Source organism: Hemitrygon akajei, chromosome 19, assembly GCF_048418815.1.
Source record: "Hemitrygon akajei chromosome 19, sHemAka1.3, whole genome shotgun sequence".
NCBI lineage: Eukaryota > Metazoa > Chordata > Chondrichthyes > Myliobatiformes > Dasyatidae > Hemitrygon > Hemitrygon akajei.
The window spans coordinates 23,882,490-23,897,237 of record NC_133142.1 but is presented as its reverse complement, the minus strand read 5'-3'; the positions used below and the strand labels follow the sequence as shown (position 1 = coordinate 23,897,237).

The window sequence follows — 14,748 nt, the reverse complement described above, 5'->3', positions numbered from 1 at the left end:
GAGGAACAACATGGGTTAAGTGGAACTAAAAGATGACACTTGCTGCCAAACTAACTGAAGCCTGATGATTTGCCATGAAGGACACGTTTGCCATAAAACAAAAAAAAAGTTGACAAAAATCAGTGTGGAATCTTAGAGGTTTTATAGTCCAAACAGCCTGAGTTCCTCTGGCATGAGAACGCCATGACTATAACTGCTAGAAGTCCAAGCAAATGTTTCTCTATTGAGAATAGGTGGTCCAAATCAAATAGGCAGAATCAGGGTTCAAGATGACAAACTTAACACTAATCTTATTGGCCAAGTTTCAACAAGTTTAGAAAGCTCTATGATTGCGATACAAACCTGCACAGTCGATGGTGAAAAAGACAGAGGACAAGTCTAACCTTCAACTAATTTCTAGCGGTCAACTGGAGACAGGAGATGGGGAGAATGAGGTCATACTCAAACCATTTGCAAATTTATCTGGACTCTGCAGAATCGTGTTTTGCAAAACTAAAGCCCACATCCATGTCACACGGAAACACTCAGAATTTTTCAGCACCTCTCTAGGACAGGGGCCAAGTTGTCACCAGTTCACCCATGACCATAGGAATTTTCCAGGTAGTGAAACTATCACTTCCTCTTTAAGTGAAGATGCCAAGCTTCAAAAACTACATTCTACTGCATTCAAGTGCTGACTAGCAACTATGGAGGGAAAATGTCTGAGTACCATTTCCAACCACAATACATGATCACGGCCAAAGTCAACTGAGATGCGGTTGTTGCAAGCACATTACCCTGAACCAGATTTCGATCATCCTAACCTCCACCCTCTAACGTGAAAGCAATGTGTAGCCGGAAGGGATAGCCCGTTTCATTGCAAGTTTCCATCCTCTGCCGACTGAGCTCTGCACATCGGGTTTGCAGCCGCCACTGCCAGAAGTGTTACTTTTGGAAGGAGACAGGAAATCTCCCAATTGTTGCCTGGATCACTAACAACTTTTGGGAAACTGCAAGTCCGAAAGCCTCTTGGGATGTTATTCTGTTATTGATACAGCAACACTGTTACTCCCATCATGGTTACAGCAAATCCTCTTTAGATGTCAGGAATATGGCTTGGGACAAAGGAGCGGGCAAGGAAGAGCCAAATTCCTAACCAACAAATCCTGCCAGACTAGAAAACCAAACTTCCCTGAAGGGTTAAGAACTTCTCCAACGAGGGATACAAAAAGTTCTGAATGCAATGAGATGCAAACCACACATTCTCCACCCTCCTCATGATCTGCCAAGATCCAAAAGATTGAACATAGAATAGTACAGCGCAGGAACAGGTCTGTGGTCCATGATGTTATGGCAACTAGTTAGACTACTGACACCTTATCCCTGTGCAATCTACATCTCTCCAGTGCCTGCATATTCATTGTCTGTTCCAGAGTCGTTATCAGCTCCCACCACCATCTCTGGCAATATTCCAGATACCCACCACTGTGTCAAATTTGTTCCACATATATCCTCTGAACTTACCTTCCCTTAACCTTCAATGTTGGCCCTCTAGTATTAGACATTTCAGGTTTTTTGAGAGGGATTTGGGGGGGGGGGGGGGGGAGAGAGAAAGAGGGCAGTTGGAGGATACTAACTCTCCAATAATGCCTCTCAAATTTTGTAAGTTTGCACCAAGATCCTGGCAGATTCAGATATGTCACATGTAAATTGAAACAGAGTGAAATGCATCATTTGCATGAACAATCAACACACCCAAAGACTAGGCCGAGGGGAGCTACCAGTGTCACCACACATGCCAACAGCAACGTGGCATACCCGCCATGTTCAGCAGGATGCGATCACCGAATAATAACAAAACAAGCCTCTTTTCCACTCTCTATTCCCAACTAGACTTTTGGTTTTGCCCTCCAGACTTTGCCAGCTGCTGGGTATCCACCCCAGGACTTGTCGATCAAGGATTTGAACTTCAGGCACTGACTTCCGGACTCCTGGATCTTTGATCCTAGTGACTGGGGGGGGGGGGGTGGTCCCTGTCCTCATGACGGCTGCCTGCATGGAGCTCGGACCAGGGACTCCACAATCTGGGGGAATCACTGATCTCCTCTGTGCCAGCCAACCCGGCTTCCAGGATCACCGCTTTCTGATCGCTGAGCGCTCTGACCTGGATTTCGAACACTGGATCCTGTCCTGATTTTCATTCACTACCGCCGACCTCCAACCCTTATTCTTATCCCTAAACCTTAACCTGACTCCTATCTCTCCACAAACCAACCCTACAAACCTATTAAAACTATCAGCCAAGACCCTGAAGGATGTTACAGCTTGGTGCCATCTTGACCAGATCCCAAAAGATACTGAAGGATGGGCGTGGTGAAGACATCTGCCCTTGTGGGAAGTTCTGGAGCTGGGCTAACTTTTTTTAAAAAGAGGTCACCCATTTAAATTTGACAATGTGAAAGCATTCTGAAACTCTTCCAATGGGGAACTGAGGCAGAGTCAGAACATTAAGGCTGAAGATGACAGATTCCTGATAAGCAAATGGAGAAGATGGTGAAAGTTTACTGGGAGTACAGGAGTGAAGAGTTGAAGTGTTTCTCAGATCAGTTTTGAGCACCTTGAGAGACCCTGTAGCCAGCTTCTAACCCCAGTCTGCACTTGGGTTCCTGATTTAGGCTGAACAAATCATGTGAGGTTGTTCAAAACAGTTAAATGAAGGACAATGCTGAGAAGGAAATTGCCTCCATGGACAAAAACTGTACTCTAAAATTGCATCTTCCTTGAATCTAGAAATGTTAGTAAATTATAACCCTTATTAATAGATCACAGCAAACAAATGGCTGAATTTAGTAAGGGTTTTGATTTGACCACACAAAAAAAAAGCCTATCCTAGCAACAAGCAGTTCGTCACTTGGAAACTCAGAAGATGAAGAACCAAAACTAAGTATTTCTAAAATTGACACTGCAGGCAAGAGGCTAACTAAAATAAAGAGCGAAAGACAGAGAGGCAAGTAATAATCTTGGTAGAGGGCAAAAGTTAAGAACCCTCTTCCACATGCAATTGTCCCACAACTCCCTTAAGGACCCTGCATTTAGAAAAATGAGACTGCAAGCATATTTGTGAAACATGCCATGTTAAGGAAAGGAAATTCTCATTCATGCAACAACCACTGACGGAAACATGCTGGCTAATTTAAAAATGAGCACATTCTGCCGACCTCAGAATCCACATGCCCAGTGCCGAAACGCACCCTCCGACCTTAATGCCCTTGCACTGAACGGGTTAGGTTCTTCCTGGCCAAGTTGGCCAAGCAAGGAGGGCAAAGGTCGACTTTGGACGCTAGTTGGGTCCTCAGGTTTTTCACACTGAATCTGGTGAATATCCATACTTTCAACACACAAGAAAGTACAAGTTGTCTGAAAGTCTGAATGCATGTGACAGAGCTGCTCCCGAGCCACCGTTAGTTGGAACCAAGTCACTAAGAAGAATTGGAAAGGAAAGACAGGAAACAAGTTGTATTTTAGAAGAGCACAGCTGCATTTCAGTTTTCATGCATTTACTTTTAAGCTTGTCTAATACAGACCATATGATTTTGACCTAGATAATATTCTATAATTACATGTTCTACAATCATACAGCTTTGACTAGCCTAGAATAGCCGAAATGGCAATGCTGATGATAGTTAATTTGCTCTACCCACATACAATGCTATGAATGAGGGGAATGCAGCATTTTGTATATCAGACTTGTAAACATTTCAGGGCAGTTGTCACATGAATGCAATGAAGGTCATTAGTCATTATGAATATGATTTCATAATATCCAAAATTAAGTTACCAAAATAGATTAAACTTGACTCTAGGCAGATTACATATTTTGAATAGTTTTCTAATAATCTCCCTTCTTTCACTCCCACCGTTTGATTTGGTTTCATTAGGAACCAGGGGCAACTAAATTTCAGCTGCTGCGATCTTCAACACAAGTAAAGTTTCAACAGAGTTTGTGCTTCAGTTCAGATAATCCATGGTATTATTAATATTAGCCATTACATTAGCAAAGCTACTGCTTTGCAAGCTTCAGCTTCTGAAACACACTTGGTCTTGCTTTACCAGAAAACTGAAATGACATTCAAATCAGTGGAAAAGAAAAACAAAAGGCTGGAAAGTCTTCAGAATCAAAATGCTGCCACAGCGCATTCCTCAAAACTGTAAACACGAACTAATTCTTCACATTTGTGCCCTTTAGAAAGAATTCAATGCACTGTATTCAGAAGCAAAAGCAATTTATCTGATTAATTCATTTAACCTTGGGCTGGATTGAGTTATTAGAACTAGCGTTGGAGGATTAGAAAATTTCACAGCATTGCTTTAAAGTTATTCTTTATGCAAAGATTTAAAGAGATTGGATGGTATTTTCCACCATTCACACTGCTTTGATGGTGTTTAAAATGGTACAACGGCACCCAACTTTCATTAAGGGTCCTTGGTTATACAGTAAATGCCCTGTTAAGCCAATTACACAAATTCTACAGTCCAAATAGCTTTACTGATAGTAAATTCCAAACAACTCTTCCAGTCTTACCAGGAATCTTCAGATTCAAATCACAGATGCTTCCAACTGTTGCCTCAGACGCAGCCCGTCGCCGGCAAGTGATGCTCTCTCTTACTCTGCCTTCACCGGTTACCTTGACCGTGAATGGACTCCCTGCAGAGAATACAAGTCTCTTCTTTACATTCATCTCCAATTCCGACACACGGACAGCACTGCGGTTTTGTTTTAATTCACTGAATTTCTACATAATGCAGCAACGCTTGAATAATGAATAAAAATCTAATCTTACTGTCTGGGGTATCGTACAAAAAAAAAATCAGTCATGATATTAGTCCTCATTTCAAAAAAAAATATGGTGTAAATTGATATACACTAATTTTTGAAGTGCAAGTATTTTATTTAGTTAAGTGTGAGATTCCTCATTAAACTTAATTCATATCGTTAAATAACGTTGTTAAGTAGACGATCAATTGTTTTGTCTATAAGCCATCAACACAAGAGATTAGGATGCTAACTTTGTAGCTCGCTTCTCATACCTGGTACGTGCTGTTCAGCAAACTTGATGTAAATTATGTAAGTGCCAGGCTCAGTTGGACAATACAAAACTTTGCAGGTCCCTTCCTCCGTCTCCTCTGTGTTAATATCCACCTTACTTGGGCCTTCAATAGATAATGCAAGCCCACCATAACCTATAAGTGAGAGCAATGGTTACATACAAAGGGGATACATTTCAGGATGTTTTGATTTTGAATATTCAAAAATCTACCCAGATACTTAAAGCAATACAATTTAGGAGTAGAGCATTCTAGCAGAAAGCACCATTATAATCCACTTACCCCAGCTTCCTGTTGTTTCTTCATGAGATCATAAAAAATCCAAGTTTAAAAAATAGATATTTATTACCTTTGTTATTTAATACTGTGTGAAAGCACTTTCAAGGCCAAATGCAATTCTTCCCAAGCAGCAAAAAAAAAAAAGGACTTGACAGTTTCACGTGGGATTTGGTAACATTTAAAGTAAATTAGGAAATGAGGTTAAACAGATTGTGGCCCGAAGGGGAGGTAGATGGCCAAACAAGTTAAACCATGTCAATGGCCTTTTTCCTGCAATGCATTTCTGAATTATAAATTATTGGAAACACACATTAGAAAATCATTTCGCTTTCTGGAAATAGCCCTTTCCTAATCTTACCTGCATCTCTAGTGTCCACAATGAAGTCAGACATTTCAAACGTACGTCCTGCCTTCAATCCTTCTCCGGAGACCCGGACTCTGCTGGCATCTCCAATTTCAGACTGACCCACCATAATGGCAATTGGGCTGTTTTCCACATGCCTCCCATTTTTCATGATGCTTACAAGGTGCTTACCAACTTCTCGTGGGATGAAGGAGATACCTAGTAGTAAAGAACATTGTTAATACAACTATCTTTATCCATCCTCAACTTCTAGCTTAGGATTTGTAAAAATCGTTCACGTCCTCTAAACCAACAGCCACCACTAGTAAAAGTGTAACTTCAGTCTGAAGTAATGTTTGCGATGTGCATCTTCATCTCTTTTAAATCCATTGTAAAATTCTCTTCGGTCTCCTTGCTCAATAGTTGGTAATTTGACCCCTTTTCACCAGAATATGGGTACAGCAAAATTTCTCCAGGCAACTGAAAAGCTTTGAATAAATATGCCATGAAATATGTGCTTAACGTGAAATGTGAAATATTAATCTCTTGTCAATAGACACATATGCACACTGTATCTACTTCCTGAACCCTAAAGACTACTGAGGTTACAAAATACAGAGGATTCCAATTAACTGGGCCAGCTCTTACTTGGGACAAGTCTTAACAAAAAAATAACTAAGAAATTAGCTGGGATTCCCTTCATTGATACAGAGACTATGTCCATTAATTGAGGCAGGAGACTGGTGCTGATCAGTTTCTAAATAGCGTCAGGCACGCACACTTGTGTGGCCGCTGGGCACTAAACTGTGCTGAGAGCAAACACGTTTTTGGAGTAGTGTAGGTTACAGGTATTTGTGTTCAAAAGTAGTAATTTTTGTCACAGTTGGCAAGAACAAGACGACAATTCAGAACTGTTTTGTTCACTGGAGTTTCAAGTGTTCTGATGCATAGACCCCAAATAAGGCCAGCAGTGAAAATGAAATAACTTCTCTTCAAGCTAGAAACTATGAAGAATACAAAGCCATCTACAGTCCAATCATTTTGAATGTTACAATGATAACAAAGATTTGGAGGATACAATCATTGATAGAATTGTATGAAGACAAACCATTATCCACTGTACATAAGGTGTCTGCGCTGATTTTGTTCAAAAGAACACGGCAGATCAATTCCTCTGTCGATACCAGTTAGGAACTAATACAGTTTTACGGTACTGTCCTAGTATTGATGATGTTCTACTTTGTTCTGCATTTCATTTAAATACAGAGTTTGTTACTCAGTTAAACAGTATTTTGACTTTTAAAAACATATCATTTCAACTATTTCTATGAAACTTCAGTCAAATTGGGGCAGCCGCTTAATTGGAGCAAAATGCACAGGTCCTGATGTGTCCCAGCTAATTAGCATCCCCTGCATTGCATTTGACTGGGGATGGATTTCCAGCAAACTCAGTGTACAACTTAAGCATGAATGTGCTCAGATCCAGAACGTGCCACATTTTTACTTTGCAAGTCAAAAGGCAAACTGAATGGGTAAACTTCAAGTTCTTAAACAAAAGGTGCTTTGTCACAGCAATGTCTGTCAGACAGAGTGTTTAACATTTCGGGTTGGCTGCTCAAAATGTTAACTTGCTATCCACTGATGTTTTATGACCTTTCTTCCCCCTCAATATTTCTCATATCTACTTATGACACAGAAGCTCCATTAAAATCCATAGAAACTCTGAGACCGAAGCACTTCAAGCATTTTGGGGTGTTTTAAGATCAGGTTTATAGCATCTGCAGCATGCTTTAGGTACTCTGAAGTATTCAGTTCCTTTGGTTCCAGTGACGGGGCACTGAATTGGACTTACCGATATGGTTGTTAGGTAATCGCTTTAGCAGGCATGGCTCATCTTGGCCACATGGAGATTTAATACTGACGACCAGCAGGCTGAGATCACTTTCATTGATATCCAAGGAGATGTCAGCAGCCGAGCCAACCTTGACTTGTGACTTTTGCCTGCTGTCCTCTGGGGGGGGGGGGGGAAACAAAGCGATTTTCAATCCATCTTTTTGTAATTGTTTTGGATACATTTTTCCCCCATCCCTGAAGAAAAACTTCCAATAATTCAGGTGCTTCAGGTTCAGTGAAGCACAACAAACACGTCCATTTTCATGCCCCCCCATGAATATTGTTGAATTTCAAATTTCACTAGAGTAAAAGAAATGGTTAGAATTTGCCATGTGCAATATCCACTTTCTACACTTTGAACTTCTTCCATAACTTATAAAGTACTGAATGATAACTCAACTTGTTTCCCTGAAATACCCTTACACGTCTCATTTCTAATGTGTAATGCAAGATCTGTATGAATTAGATTATTTTTAATAGTTTTCAGCTTAGTTGTAGCTGCTTAAAAAAAACATCTTCTCAATGCAATAAACCAGGGGAGAAAAACAAACAACAAACTTGCTTCCATTCAGGGCCCCAAACTGACCTTCCAGGTGAGGCAACACCTCATCTGCCTATCTGCTGGGGTTGTCTGTTGTGTCCAGTGATCCCAAAGCGGCCTCCTCTACATTGGTGAGACCTGTGGTAAATTAGGGGGCCATTTTGATGGGCGCCTCCACGTCATCCCACCACAAGCAGGACTTCCCAGTGGGGAAACATTTTAATTCCCTTTCCCATTCCCGATCCATACCCTTCTCATGTGCCAAGAGGAGGCCATACTCAGGGTGGAGGAGCAAAACTTTTATATTCCACCTGGGGACCCTCTAACTTGATGGTATGAATATTGATTTCTTCTACTGGTGAACAAAATCCCCCTCACCTCTGACATTTTACTTTTTCTACCTGCCTATAACTTCTCCACTGAGACCCCTCCTCCTTCCCTTTCTCCTATTGTCCACTCTCAGATTCTTTCTTCTCCAGCCCTTGACCTTTCCCATGAACCAATCTTCACCTACTACCTTCCAGTTAGCCTCATTGCCCTCCCCCTCCACCATTTAATTCAGGCATCTCCCCCCCTTCCTTCTCAGTCCTCATGAAAGGTCTCAGCCTGAAACTTTGACTGTACTCTTTTCCCTACACGCTGTCTGGCCTGCTGAGTTCCTCCAGCATTTTGTGTGTGTTGCTTTGGATCTCCAGCATCTGCAGATTTTTTCATACTTGTGAACTTACTTGAACTCTACTCTCTAAATTTAATCTTGGATAGATCAGGAAAAGCAGATTGACACTCAATTCCCATTCTACACTTGAGGCCAATTGAATTAACATACAAAATACCAGTTCACTGCCAATGCCATGAAGTGGTTGATAGTAGATCCTTGAAGTAATGTTAACAGTAAGACATAGGAGCAGAATTAGGCCATCCAGCCCATCGAGTCTATTCCGGGATCGTGGCTGATCCCGGATCCCACTTTTTACCCCATTCCAGCTATTTGGAGAATCCTGCAAACCAGATGTTATAATCCGAAGAGCTCTTCAGCAACAAAACAGTTAATCACCGCAGCTGAAGAGATAATAGGATCTCGGAGGGGGTGAGGGAGCAAGAGGAGAGGAACAGATCTCGTAATGCAGCAAGCTTTCCCCAAAGTCCCAAGATCATTGGACATGATTACTCTGTTGGAGCGAGTTGTGGTCAACTGTCTCTATACCTTGCAAATTGAATAATGGTTTTCATAATGGAAATCCAAAACATGACATCTACCCTAACAGAAATGTTCCAGCCTGCTTGCAATTCCTTCATACATGAAACCTGCGTTACCTGTGATTTTGGCAGTGAAAGGACTTCCAGGGATGTGCTTCTCATTATATTTGACAATGATACTGTAGTCACCCGGCAGGGTTGGAAAGTAGGATACTGTACATGTCCCATCCTTATTATCTACACAGCTGATTTCTGCCTTGGAAGGTCCTTCGATAGCCAAGTCCAGACCACCTACAAGGAAAGAGGGGAAAAACAAGTACTGAAGCAATCTATTTAGTAAACAATATACATCTTCTACAAAATATGGTGGATCAATAACTGCAGTTATCGGCAGCATTTATCTTAGGCATACAAATCAGATGACTTCTCATTTTACCTTCCCTAAACTAGTGAGGAGCTCAGGAGGACAATGGCGCCTAGTGGCGAATCCTTTGCTCGCATCTTCGGAAACAGCTCTATTTCTATATTTGGTATCTCTATTTTCCCCTTTCAGGGTTCTTTTGAAGACCCTGACCTGGAGTTACACGCTGACTTCGGTTCTTTGCGGGAATGGGACCCACTCTCGGGGGTCTCACGACTGGCCACTTTTCGACATACCAAGGACTAGCACGCCTTCAGCGTTCTGGGATTTCGCGGCTCTGGAGGCAGGTGGACTCGAGGTCGGTGCCGCTGCTGGAGACTGGTGTGTTGTGGGAGAAGGAAGATTGAAAGCAGCGAGCTGGCTACGTGCCCAGAGACCCGGGTTCTTTGGGCACAGAGCTCGGAAAAAGCAATGCAACGGACTTTTAACATCATAAATCAGCAAGTTGTTTGTTATGTCTCCCCTCTCGCTGTGAAATGGAGACACCTCTTCCTCCCTTATTAAGGGGAGACAGAGAGCCTGTGGTATGTCAAATTACCAGGTGAACAAGTAGTCCTTGGGGTACAGCAACTCTGTCTTTATTGATGCTTGCTCACGCTTGAGTGCTCGGTGGGGGTTGCCAATGCTTCTTTTGCTGGTGGGGGAGGGGAGAAATCATTGCTTGTTGCTGCTCAAGTGTGGGAGGGAGGCTTTGGGGTTCTAACATTTAACCGCCATTCATTCTTCGGGGGCACTCCTGTTTTTGTGGATGGTTGCGAAGTAAAAGAAGTTCAGGATGTATATTGTATATATTTCTCTGACATTAAAATGTACCTTTGAAACCTGAAACTAGACTTGGCACAACTGGTTCAAGTTGCAGTGTTCAGTGGTCAAGTGCAAATGAAGTAAACAGTTCAGGTGTACTGAATGACAGAGTTGCTGCCTCACTACTCCACTGGACTGGCCATGACACTGTTTGCATGTTCTTCCACACCCTCGTGACTTTCCTCTGGGTTATCAGGTTCAATGGCCCTTTAAATCTCCTTTAGCTTACAGTGAGTGGGGGTGGGGGGAAGTTGAGATAAAGTTGAAGGGAGTGTGGAGAAAGTAAAGAGTTGGGTGGAATTCAGTATGTTACAAATGGGTGCTTGGTCAGTGCTGATACCCAACTCAAATGGGCCAAGAGACTCCTTTCTGTGTTGTCTTTTCACAATTCTATGTGCAGGGCATTTTTATTCAAAAATGACAAATGTACAGATCAGCCCAATATCCCCAACCCCACAAGGGTGCACAGCATTTGGTTCCATTTTGCAAGGATTCTCACCCTCTCCAGCATCTTCCGTTATAATTGTGAAAGTGGCCAGCTTGTTGGCAACACCATAGACTAGTCCCGGGCCATAGGCAGACACCTGTCCACTGCCTCCATAGTTAACATAGAACTGAAGTGGGCTCTCTGTAAATAATCAAACACAATACTCACATCATCTGTACATTCAGCTTTAAGCATACAAAAAAAAATGGCCACCACAATACAATGAAGACCAAAGATCTAAAGTTGAAGTATAGCTTGGTTAAATGCTTGCATTTATTTAACCGTAATGACCGAGACAATGGTGCTAAATCTACTAGCGTCAAGTCACCGTCTACCTGGGGATAGGGTTGGCGCTGACCAGGAACGTTCAAGGCAGCAAGAGGGAGTCAGGGGCTAGTCAGAAGTATTAGACCGTAGACCAGGGGATCCCAGCAGGGGTCCGTGACGTTAAAGAAGTTGGGTACCCCTGCCCTAGAACGTACACAATACAGGCACAGTAAGGCCCTTCAGACTACAATGTTGTGCCAACCTTTTAACCTACTCGAAGATCAATCTTAATGCTACCCTCTGACATAGCCCTCCATTTTTCTTTTAGCCACGTGCCCATCTACAAGTCTTAGAGGGCTCTAATGTACCTGCCTCTACCTCCACACCTGGCAGTGTGCTCTTCGACCCACCACTCTCGCCTATTAGTAATTTCCACTCTCTAAAAAGTCTCCGGCTGTCCACTCTATCTATGCCATTGTGGAAAGTGATCCACCCAGCTCCTAAACTTCTCCTGGTTTACCAGGCCCAAGAAGGAGCAAAATGGAAAAAAACCCCACCAGTTGAGTTCCAACTCAAACATCTGGATCAAGGAATCCCATTTGATTAAATCGCACTCCACTAATGAATATTAATTACCTCCGCCACCATTACCTCACTGTAGGTGCAAGGTGTTTGAAGAAACATTGCATCAACATGTCGGTTTCCTTAGCAACCAACGTCTATCGTTTTAATTAGTTGAGAGTAGATACATGGAAACAGCAAGTATCAACCCATCTGTAAGTATTGTTTTATCTGGGCCAAAAATCTGAAACTGCATTGTCTTAACAGCTTCACTGAGATTAGACACGCATTTATCTGTAGAAAATAAAACCCCAAGCAAGCATGGCCACTCTAAATCTGACAGGTTATTTTGATACCCGACCCAACCCGAAACAATCTAGTCCTGTCAGGCTCCACAAGAGAGGCTTCATTTTACAGCAGCAGTTCAACCCTGCAGGCTCAGGCTTGCCTTGCTAGCAATACACACCTCAAAATTTCTGCAGTTCTTCCTTTCTGCTGAGAATAATTAACTAGCAAGTTTGCAATGCAGCATTTTAGCTTCAGATTATAGGTATGACAGGGTTTACAATTTTGCTCTTTTCTTGGAGACTGTAGAATTTACAACAGCGAATATAGTGTATCACTTTAAAAATACAAGCTAGGTTTGCAGAATGATTAAAATTGCAGCTGAGTGTTAAGATGGATTAGATATTAACTAGCTTTCACATCCAGGCACAATAGGATGAGATTAGTAATGAGGTTAAAATAGTTCAACGTCATCTATAGATACAATCTCGTGGCTCCCTACATTCAAAGTAGTTCTACTACATAGACCTCGAAAGAGAAACATACCTGGAATATGATTTCCATTATACTTTATGTGCATTTCATGCAGTCCAGCTTCAGTTGGAGCGTACTTGACTGTTACTGTACCATCATGATTATCAATTATTTCTGGTTTAGCAGTTTTGTTTGAAGGCATGTGAACTTCACCTAAATACACAGAGGTAACCAAACCAGTTGAAAATTCCAGATTAAGTTTAAAGATGCAAATTTAATGAATAACATAACATATTTGGTTCAGTGTTTACAACAATTAAATTACCCCATTACATAGTTCTGAAGTAAAGGCTTTGATTCATTGAAGGATCACCATGTCTAATTTACTCATCAGTCTGGCCCAACTATAATTAAAATTCTTTCTTTCACAAAAGTTCATTTGACACAGGATTGAGAAATGTGACACTTCCGGATTTGGATATGTTTCACCCCGCACCAACTACAAAAATGGCAATGGAAGGCATCCTTTGCATTGCAACTGAAATGCTATTGGCTTTCATACAGAAAAAAAGTTGGCTTCTGCACTTTCAAATAAAAATGATTGGCTTTGCAACTTGTTATAAGTAAAAAAAACAAGCATCATTAAAACAGCCTCCAAAATAATTCAATTGTCCAAAGTGAACGATAAGCAAAACTGTCATGGTAAATGGAACTCAAAATGAAAATTTGCGTTGCCCTCATTACAGTGCAGAGCAGAATTATCGAAGCATGGTCTTCACATCAGCTTTAATGAATAAAGCATTGCTAATCCAGCTGGAGGCACGAAACGAGTTGCAATATTAGAAATATTGCTAATCAAAACAATTGCACAAGTTAATCCTTTAAAGCACAGTTCTACGAATGGGAATTTAATTTGGAGGCATTAAAACTTCAGTCCAGAAACATAGCAGCATGGTGAACTAAACCCAATATCATTTCTGATCAATGGTTGACACCGGATCAGAAGTTAGGCCTCAATTTTTTTTAAGACAAGTTTAAAACGTGAATATGAAAGAAAACACCAGAAACACCCAGATCAGGCAGCATCTGCAGAGCAGCAGAGTTACAAGGACATTGAGCCAAAACATTAACTGTTTCATTACAAAAGCTACCTGCACATGCAATTGCAGCACTTCCAAATAAAATTCAGTTCTGTTTGAATTATAAAAATAATCCACCCTTAGGAGCAAAACGAACACTACACTGCAAATACAACTCAATTTTTCTTTCAAAATGGCCAAGTGGGAGGGATTTGGAGATTAGTTGATCTGATCCAGATCATAAATCAACCTCAGAATACAATATTTCAGAATGTATCATAGAATCATTAAAGCACAAGAGGCCACCTTTGTCCTAATTTGTCCACACCAGCTCACTACCAAAGTAACTTGCTGGCTCCAAACTTTTCAAACTAAGTATTTCATTCAAGGTAGAAATCTGTTACGTGATTTATGAAATAAACCTTACCTGTAATCTCTCCAGTCCTAAGAGCAAAGGGAATAACAATATCAAAAGGTCTCAAGCCCAATCGATCTATTTCATCAGCTCCCACATAAGCGCCATCGTGCACCTTGATAAAGGCATTGAAGAATTCAGAGGTATTTTAACAATCAATACTTCACAGCACTGTCCAAACATTTGCTGTATTGACTATCTATGAAAAACACTATATTTCTGTTTACAAACAAAACTTGTAAAAATTGCACTTTTTCAGTTTGCCCAATTCCTTGTCAATTCCCATTCGGGGACAAGTAGGACAAACTGAAAATTGCAAATGTCCTCAGTATTTAATTGTATGGTTGCAGAGTTCAAATTCTCATTGTAAATATCACCAAGTATTGCAACTATTACAGATAAAACCCTAGACTCCAACAATTAAATCTGCAAGACTGCCAACACTAGGCACATAATCAGCTGTTATTGTGCTGTATCAGCGATACAAGGATTTGTAAACCAAAATGTTCCATTCCCAGAAATCAATGTCAGTGGATGGGAGCGGGGGAGGAAAAAATGGTTCTAGTACAGGTAAGGATAAAATTCTTTCGAGGAGTTTTTGGACTAAACATCTCAAT

The 14,748-nt window shown here is 41.3% G+C and overlaps 1 protein-coding gene across 1 annotated transcript in view; it reads right to left on the bottom strand.

Moving 5' to 3' along the window:
• The window catches only part of LOC140741828 (filamin-B-like), a 162,284-nt gene that overhangs the window by 26,641 nt on the left and 120,895 nt on the right, over positions 1 to 14,748 (bottom strand). The window contains 8 exon segments of the mRNA XM_073072270.1: positions 4,562 to 4,684; positions 5,068 to 5,220; positions 5,723 to 5,926; positions 7,560 to 7,718; positions 9,456 to 9,629; positions 11,063 to 11,191; positions 12,710 to 12,850; positions 14,144 to 14,246. Coding sequence (XP_072928371.1) covers positions 4,562 to 4,684; positions 5,068 to 5,220; positions 5,723 to 5,926; positions 7,560 to 7,718; positions 9,456 to 9,629; positions 11,063 to 11,191; positions 12,710 to 12,850; positions 14,144 to 14,246 — 1,186 coding nt within the window.